Below are 10,038 nucleotides of genomic sequence, written 5' to 3' on the forward strand. Positions count from 1 at the left end.
ACACAATGTCTTCCCACACACCAAACACAATGTCTTCCAATACACCCAACACAATGTCTTCCCACACACCAAACATAACATCTACCCGCACACTTAACACAATGTCTTCCCACACACCAAACATAACATCTACCCGCACACTTAACACAATGTCTTCCCACACACCAAACACAATCTCTTCCCACACACCAAACACAATGTCTTCCCACACACCCAACACAATGTCTTCCCACACACCAAACACAATGTCTTCCCACACACCCAACACAATGTCTTCCCACACACCAAACACAATGTCTTCCCACATAATTAACACAATGTCTTCCCACACACCAAACACAATGTCTTCCCACACACCAAACACAATGTCTTCCCACACACCCAACACAATGTCTTCCCACACACCAAACACAATGTCTTCCCACAGACCAAACACGATATCTTTCCACACACCAAACACAATCTCTTTCCACACACCAAACACAATGTCTTCCCACACACTTAACACAATGTATTCCCACACACCAAACACAATGTCTTCCCACACACCAAACACAATGTCTTCCCACACACCAAACACAATCTCTTCCCACACACCAAACACAATGTCTTCCCACACACTTAACACAATGTCTTCCCACACACTTAACACAATGTCTTCCCACACACTTAACACAATCTCTTCCCACACACTAAACACAATGTCTTCCCACACACCCAACACAATGTCTTCCCACACACCCAACACAATCTCTTCCCACACACCAAACATAACATCTACCCGCACACTTAACACAATGTCTTCCCACACACCCAACACAATGTCTTCCCACACACCCAACACAATGTCTTCCCACACACCAAACATAACATTTACCCGCACACTTAACACAATGTCTTCCCACACACTTAACACAATCTCTTACCACACACCAAACACAATGTCTTCCCACACACCCAACACAATGTCTTCCCACACACCCAACACAATGTCTTCCCACACACCCAACACAATGTCTTCCCACACACCCAACACAATCTCTTCCCACACACCCAACACAATGTCTTCCCACACACCAAACACAATGTCTTCCCACACACCAAACACAATGTTTTCCCACACACCAAACACAATGTCTTCCCACACACCCAACACAATGTCTTCCCACACACCCAACACAATGTCTTCCCACACACCCAACACAATGTCTTCCCACACACCAAACACAATCTCTTCCCACACACCAAAAACAATGTTTTCCCACACACCAGATACAATGTCTTCCCACACACCCAACACAATGTCTTCCCACACACTTAACACAATCTCTTCCCACACACCAAACACAATGTCTTCCCACACACCCAACACAATGTCTTCCCACACACTTAACACAATGTCTACCCGCACACTTAACACAATGTCTTCCCACACACCAAACACAATGTCTTCCCACATACCAAACACAATGTCTTCCAACACACCCAACACAATGTCTTCCAACACACCCAACACAATGTCTACCCGCACACTTAACACAATGTCTTCCCACACACCCAACACAATGTCTTCCCACACACTTAACACAATGTCTTCCAACACACCCAACACAATGTCTTCCAACACACCCAACACAATGTCTACCCGCACACTTAACACAATGTCTTCCCACACACCAAACACAATGTCTTCCCACACACCCAACACAATGTCTTCCCACACACCCAACACAATGTCTTCCCACACACCCAACACAATCTCTTCCCACACACCCAACACAATGTCTACCCGCACACTTAACACAATCTCTTCCTACACACCCAACACAATGTCTTCCCACACACCAAACACAATGTCTACCCGCACACTTAACACAATGTCTTCCCACACACCCAACACAATGTCTTCCCACACACCCAACACAATGTCTTCCCACACACCCAACACAATGTCTTCCCACACACCCAACACAATGTCTTCCCACACACCCAACACAATGTCTTCCCACACACCCAACACAATGTCTACCCGCACACTTAACACAATCTCTTCCCACACACCAAACACAATGTCTTCCCACACACCCAACATAATGTCTACCCGCACACTTAACACAATCTCTTCCCACACACCCAACACAATGTCTTCCCACACACCCAACACAATGTCTTCCCACACACCCAACACAATGTCTTCCTACACACCAAACACAATGTCTTCCCACACACCCAACACAATGTCTTCCCACACACCAAACACAATGTCTTCCCACACACCAAACATAACGTCTACCCGCACACTTAACACAATGTCTTACCACACACCCAACACAATGTCTTCCTATACAACAAACACAATGTCTTCCCACACACCAAACACAATGTCTTCCCACACACCCAACACAATATCTTCCCACACACCCAACACAATGTCTTCCCACACACTTAACACAATCTCTTCCCACACACCCAACACAATGTCTTCCCACACACCCAACACAATGTCTTCCCACACACCCAACACAATGTCTTCCCACACACCAAACATAACATCTACCCGCACACTTAACACAATGTCTTCCCACACACCCAACACAATGTCTTCCCACACACCCAACACACTGTCTTCCAACACACCCAATACAATGTCTTCCCACACACCAAACACAATGTCTTCCCACACACCAAACACAATGACTTCCCACACACCCAACACAATGTCTTCCCACACACCAAACACAATGTCTTCCCACACACTTAACACAATGTCTTCCCACACACCCAACACAATGTCTACCCGCACACTTAACACAATGTCTTCCCACACACCAAACACAATGTCTTCCCACACACCAAACACAATGTCTTCCCACACACCAAACACAATGTCTTCCCACACACCAAACATAACATCTACCCGCACACTTAACACAATGTCTTCCCACACACCCAACACAATGTCTTCCCACATAATTAACACAATGTCTTCCAATACACCCAACACAATGTCTTCCCACACACCCAACACAATGTCTTCCCACACACCAAACACAATGTCTTCCCACACACCAAACACAATGTCTTCCCACACACCAAACACAATGACTTCCCACACACTTAACACAATGTCTTCCCACACACCAAACACAATGTCTTCCCACACACCAAACACAATGTTTTCCCACACACCAAACACAATTTCTTCCCACATAATTAACACAATGTCTTCCCACACACCAAACACAATGTCTTCCCACACACCCAACACAATGTCTCCTCACACACTTAACACAATGTCTTCCCGCACACCCAACACAATGTCTTCCCACACACCAAACACAATCTCTTCCCACACACCAAACACAATGTCTTCCCACACACTTAACACAATGTCTTCCCACACACCAAACACAATGTCTTCCCACACACCAAACACGATATCTTTCCACACACCAAACACAATCTCTTCCCACACACCAAACACAATGTCTTCCCACACACTTAACACAATGTATTCCCACACACCAAACACAATCTCTTCCCACACACCAAACACAATGTCTTCCCACACACTTAACACAATGTCTTCCCACACACTTAACACAATGTCTTCCCACACACTTAACACAATCTCTTCCCACACACTAAACACAATGTCTTCCCACACACCCAACACAATGTCTTCCCACACACTTAACACAATGTCTTCCCACACACTTAACACAATGTCTTCCCGCACACCCAACACAATGTCTTCCCACACACCAAACACAATCTCTTCCCACACACCAAACACAATGTCTTCCCACACACTTAACACAATGTCTTCCCACACACCCAACACAATGTCTTCCCACACACCCAACATAATGTCTACCCGCACACTTAACACAATCTCTTCCCACACACCCAACACAATGTCTTCCCACACACCCAACACAATGTCTTCCCACACACCCAACACAATGTCTTCCTACACACCAAACACAATGTCTTCCCACACACCCAACATAATGTCTACCCGCACACTTAACACAATCTCTTCCCACACACCCAACACAATGTCTTCCCACACACCCAACACAATGTCTTCCCACACACCCAACACAATGTCTTCCTACACACCAAACACAATGTCTTCCCACACACCCAACACAATGTCTTCCCACACACCCAACACAATGTCTTCCCACACACCCAACACAATGTCTTCCCACACACTTAACACAATGTCTTCCCACACACCCAACACAATGTCTTCCTATACACCAAACACAATGTCTTCCCACACACCAAACACAATGTCTTCCCAACCACCCAACACAATGTCTTCCCACGCTAAAAAATGAATGTGTTCCTCTCTGTTTCAGACGCCCTTCTTCTGATCGACCTGAAGAAAGTCTACTGTGGTCTTTTCGGCTCGACAAAGACGGCGGTCCACCCCGTTAGCTTTGGGGTGCCAGACAAGGAGTGCCTAGGGTTGCTGGGACAGAATGGAGCTGGGAAGACAACCATCTTTAAAATGTTGACAGGGGACATCACTTTATCTGCAGGAGAGGCTTACGTAGGCGGCTATAATATCAAATCACACCTCAAAAAAGTGAGTTCTGTTTTTACTTGTAAAATGTTCAAATTTCCCCTTTCTTCTACAAGTTGTACCATCACCCAGACGACGATTTTGCTTAAATTTTAACCCATATCTCATAGATAAATTGACCCAATCGTAAACCCCTAACCCGCTTGACATTTGCACACATGACTCTTGGCATCATGGGACGGAGTGGTCTAGAGGTAGAGAGCTGGACTGCTAACCCGTAAGTCTCGAGTTCGAATCCTGGTTCAAGTCAGTAGATCGTCCCTGAGTCCACCCAACTCTGATGGGTACCTAACTCACGTTAGGGAAAGTAAAGGCGACTGGGCATAGTGCTGACCACACTATCTCTGCCTATGCCCAGGTCACAGAAATAAGTGAACTCTACTTCACTTGCCCCATAGACCGTCAGGTTTGAATGGAAACTTTTGCCCTTGGCATCTCATCGTTATAGTAGGAGAAAATAAACTAGCAAAGAATCAAAGTGTAATCTAGTTTTCATAGTCATATTAATAGTCTATGATGAGTTATTGCCCTTAATGTTACAGGTCCAGTCTATGATGAGTTACTGCCCTTAATGTTACAGGTCCAGTCTATGATGAGTTACTGCCCTTAATGTTACAGGTTCAGTCTATGATGAGTTACTGCCCTTAATGTTACAGGTCCAGTCTATGATGAGTTACTGCCCTTAATGTTACAGGTCCAGTCTATGATGAGTTACTGCCCTAATTGTTACAGGTCCAGTCTATGATGAGTTACTGCCCTAATTGTTACAGGTCCAGTCTATGATGAGTTACTGCCCTTAATATTACAGGTCCAGTCTATGATGAGTTACTGCCCTAATTGTTACAGGTCCAGTCTATGATGAGTTACTGCCCTTAATGTTACAGGTCCAGACTATGATGAGTTACTGCCCTTAATGTTACAGGTCCAGTCTATGATGAGTTACTGCCCTTAATGTTACAGGTCCAGTCTATGATGAGTTACTGCCCTTAATGTTACAGGTCCAGTCTATGATGAGTTACTGCCCTTAATGTTACAGGTCCAGTCTATGATGAGTTACTGCCCTTAATGTTACAGGTCCAGTCTATGATGAGTTACTGCCCTTAATGTTACAGGTCCAGTCTATGATGAGTTACTGCCCTTAATGTTACAGGCCCAGTCTATGATAAGTTAATGCCCTTAATGTTACAGGTCCAGTCTATGATGAGTTACTGCCCTTAATGTTACAGGTCCAGTCTATGATGAGTTACTGCCCTTAATGTTACAGGTCCAGTCTATGATGAGTTACTGCCCTTAATATTACAGGCCCAGTCTATGATGAGTTACTGCCCTTAATGTTACAGGTCCAGTCTATGATGAGTTACTGCCCTTAATGTAACAGGTCCAGTCTATGATGAGTTACTGCCCTTAATGTTACAGGTCCAGTCTATGATGAGTTACTGCCCCCAGTTTGACGCCCTCCATGACGTGTTGACAGGACGAGAAACCCTGTACCTGTACGGCAGGTTGAGGGGAGTCAGGGAACACTGCCTGCATGAAATCACTGAAATTATTATCGACTTTATCACTCTTCGACCACACGAGGATAAAATAACATCCGCTTACAGGTACCCTATCACAAGCATTTGATGTGTACATCTTGTACAATCTGTAATGGACTGCCAAGCATTTGATTTATCAACTAATTTAAACACAATAAACATATGGGACTAACAGCTCTGTTACTTTTATTATAATTTAGACAAGTATTTTGGTAAAGTTAACGGTTTAGGGGACGGGTTACATTTAATGGAACCAAATGCCTCAGTCTTGAAAGGGGTGGGGGAACGGTTATTTAATGGAAACAAATACCTAAGGATTATAAAATGTTATATCTCGACTTCAGGGGACATGCTCCATTTTTTTTTTTTTACAATTTAAGATGTAAAGCCTTTTGAATACTTAAACATTTTCGGCACATGAAACTAAGAGGTAAACAGCAAAAAAGTGTCATGGTTGTCATGGAAACACAAAATATACTCCTCCTTTTTGAATTTTTCGGAACTAAATATGCTAAGGCTTTTTATGTATGCACTTAAAGCAATCAAATGTCAAATGCTTAGATCTCAGTAGGCCTATATATTAAAAATTTTGTCACGACAACTTTTTGAATAGCTACTAGTCAGAATTTTACAAGATCTAAAAAAGTGTACCCATTTTAGTTTTCAAAAGTTTCATAATCTGCTTTATTAACAATAATTTTTTTTTATGAAAGCCATCACAATTCCCTTGCGTTTTATTTTTGCATGAAGAACAATTAATGAAAACATTGGCTGGCATTGTTCAATAAATTTTTAAAAAGTAGTAGGCTTTTTTGTATTAAAAGGGTACGAACTGAGAAAAACAGCAAAAAGTAATATAAAGTTGTCATGAAAATAACATATCTGTGTAATTTGTAAAGTCAATTGTAAGCTTTGGGTGTTTTCGAGATGATTTAAAATACTCTTACCAAATACATGAGAAATATAGCTTTACAATACTGCCAAATACAATATGATGACGAATATAAAACGTTTCGTAGAGAGCTTGTAGGATTCAGAAAAAATAATATTTTTTAATTAATAGGTTCATAAAAATGATATTTTAAACACATTTTTTTTCATTAAGTTTATTATTTTCTAAATATAAAAATAGACCAAATATCCAATAATGAAAAAAACATCATGACGAAAAAGAAGAAATTTTGTGATTTTCGTAAGGAGCGTATCCCTTTGACTTAACCGTTTCAAACAAAACATTTTAGCAAGTCTGTTAGAATATGCGCCATGCTAATTTGTCCCCTAACTTCTAAAAGTTCGTTCATCAGTTGTCCTTAATTTTGCTGGAACGAAAAAAAATGTAACAGCCGCGCTAAACACTTCTCTTACTTTTTTACATGTTGTATTTGTTTTATAGTTACAAACGTAACGCTGGATTTGCTAGGCTACTCAGTTTAATATTTACATGTGTAATAAAACAAAGTTTAAAGTTTAGAAATGATTTATCCATTCATTATTTCAGTGGCGGTAATAAAAGGAAGTTGTCCATAGGGATAGCCATCATCGGTGACCCCCACTTTATAATGCTAGACGAACCGACAGCTGGCATGGACCCCATCTCTAGGAGAAGTCTTTGGAAATGTCTGCATATGATCAGGTCAATGGAGAGAACCTTGGTGCTGACCTCACACAGGTGAGAGGTCAATAATTGACCAGAGAACTTCAGATGGGTATTCTATAAATATTCTTGTAAATAACATTGTACTATTGTCAAATAATATTTAAAATACATTAAATATGCAATAAAGTATCTTCTTCTTCTTCTTCTTCGTTCTTAATTATTAGTGTTGAAGGGGATCGAGATTTATCTGCCAGTGGGTTTGAACTCGAGACTTTGTTCGAATTTATCAACCATGAGCTTTTTGCCGACTCGACCACGCCTCCAACACAATTAAGCGTTACGTGTCAACTGGTTATGCGCCATTGTGGCCATTGACTCCGATTTCAGCCTACTTTTCTTTTTGGATTTGCTTCCATAGCCTTTGTCCAACCAAGAACAAACTACAAGGCAGCAGTTGTTTAATTTTGGAGTTGTCTCTCCTAGAAGAGTGGCTGTCCCCAGCTAACGAGCCTCATCTGCCCGAGGGTTCGAACTCGAGACTTTTCGGTTTAGCAACCATGAGCTTTACCGACTCGACCACGCCGACCCCAATAAAGTATCAATAAATGCAATTTTAAAAAATCGCAAATTTTAATAGAATGAGAATATGTTAACCATAGAATACAGTAAAAATGTTATCGGATCTCGTGATGTTTCAGCATGGAGGAGTGTGAAGCGCTGTGCACGAAAATTGCGATCCTCAAAAGAGGGCGGTTGATGTGTCTTGGCAGCACGCAACACTTGAAGAACAAATTTGCCCAGGGCTATACCGTCATCCTCCACGCTAAACATCAAGAGGACGGATCCATCCTTCCACTGAAGCCTTCGGTAGATTTCCTGATCTCATCCATCCCTGGAACTACGGTATGCGAGTTAATACAAATGGCACGTGGGACAACTAACACAGTTTAATATAGAACACTTAGAACGAGTTTAAGATACCTCCCGAAAGATTCATATCTAATTTTCCGTTAGTCGGAATTCAGATTTTCAACGTCCAACGACCATACAAACAAACTTTATTCTATCCTAACTTTGTGTTTGTTTATCCTCAGGTTTTCAACGTCCAACGACCATACAAACAAACTTTATTCTATCCTAACTTTGTGTTTGTTTATCCTCAGGTTTTCAACGTCCAACGACCATACAAACAAACTTTATTCTATCCTAACTTTGCGTTTGTTTATCCTCAGGTTTTCAACGTCCAACGACCATACAAACAAACTTTATTCTATCCTAACTTTGCGTTTGTTTATCCTCAGGTTTTCAACGTCCAACGACCATACAAACAAACTTTATTCTATCCTAACTTTGTGTTTGTTTATCCTCAGGTTTTCAACGCCCAACCCTCGTACTACCACCTACAAGTTCCAGAGACTGCCCGTTTGTCTGAAATCTTCAGGCTTTCATTAGAGGCCAGGTCGACATTTGACCTCCAACATTTCACGGTCCAACAGACGTCCTTAGAGCAGGTCTTCTTGCTGCTCATGAAGGACGAAAAGTGATGAATGAGTTTATTAAATATTGTGTTCAAAACAATGAGAGCAGTATGTCATTACTTTAATAGTTCTACATTAAATCTTATTTTGTATATAATATACTTCTCTTTTCCATTTTATCTGACTGTACTTCGAATCATATAAAGTAATTACTTCCTTTGTAATTTTTATATTTTTTACTTTCTCGTATATACGAAGTATAGAGAAAGTATTGTAATCGTGCAAAAATAAAAACGAGAGTTTTGCAAATCTCGACGTTTTACACCTCACTGATACGGAAAACATCATTTGCAATCTTGTCTGTGTGTCTGTGTGTGTGTGTCTTTGTGTAAACACGATTACTTGAGTACCGTTACAGCCAGGTTGATGAAATTTCATATATAATTATTTTATCAAAATCGTAGATCCGTGTAAACTTTTGAGCGATTTCCGATAACCGGAACTGGTACTTTTTCTACTTTGAATTTTTCAAAAGCCTATAACTTGAGTACTATTTCAGATAGATAAATGAAATTTCACATGTAAGTAAAAGATCTAATTCTCTACCTTCTATCAAATTTTGAGTAATTTCAGTTGACCGGAAGTACTAATTAACGCAATTTCCGATTTCTCAAAAACGCATGTAAATTTATAAAGTACTAATAATATTGCGCACTATTATGCACATTTTGTTTTGGCGTTTGCTTGGTGCGCAATTCATTTTTCTACTAGATTTTATTCTATTTTTAAAAGTTTAAGTAAACAAAAAAAAATTCATAAAAAAACGTT

At 41.0% G+C, this 10,038-nt stretch overlaps 1 protein-coding gene across 1 annotated transcript in view; it reads left to right on the forward strand.

Annotated features, from left to right (window-relative positions):
- LOC131930296 (ATP-binding cassette sub-family A member 2) overlaps nt 1-9,312 on the forward strand; it is a 41,712-nt gene extending 32,400 nt beyond the window's left edge. The window contains exons 22-26 of the mRNA XM_059286718.1: nt 4,371-4,600; nt 6,014-6,201; nt 7,634-7,804; nt 8,431-8,635; nt 9,103-9,312. Coding sequence (XP_059142701.1) covers nt 4,371-4,600; nt 6,014-6,201; nt 7,634-7,804; nt 8,431-8,635; nt 9,103-9,276 — 968 coding nt within the window. The 3' untranslated portion in view covers nt 9,277-9,312. The remainder of the gene's footprint in view (nt 1-4,370; nt 4,601-6,013; nt 6,202-7,633; nt 7,805-8,430; nt 8,636-9,102) is intronic.
- The last annotated feature ends 726 nt before the right edge of the window (nt 9,313-10,038 follow it).

Source organism: Physella acuta, unplaced genomic scaffold (genome assembly GCF_028476545.2).
Source record: "Physella acuta isolate Inbredline_101_S28 unplaced genomic scaffold, ASM2847654v3 ptg000098l, whole genome shotgun sequence".
Classification (NCBI taxonomy): Eukaryota; Metazoa; Mollusca; class Gastropoda; family Physidae; genus Physella; species Physella acuta.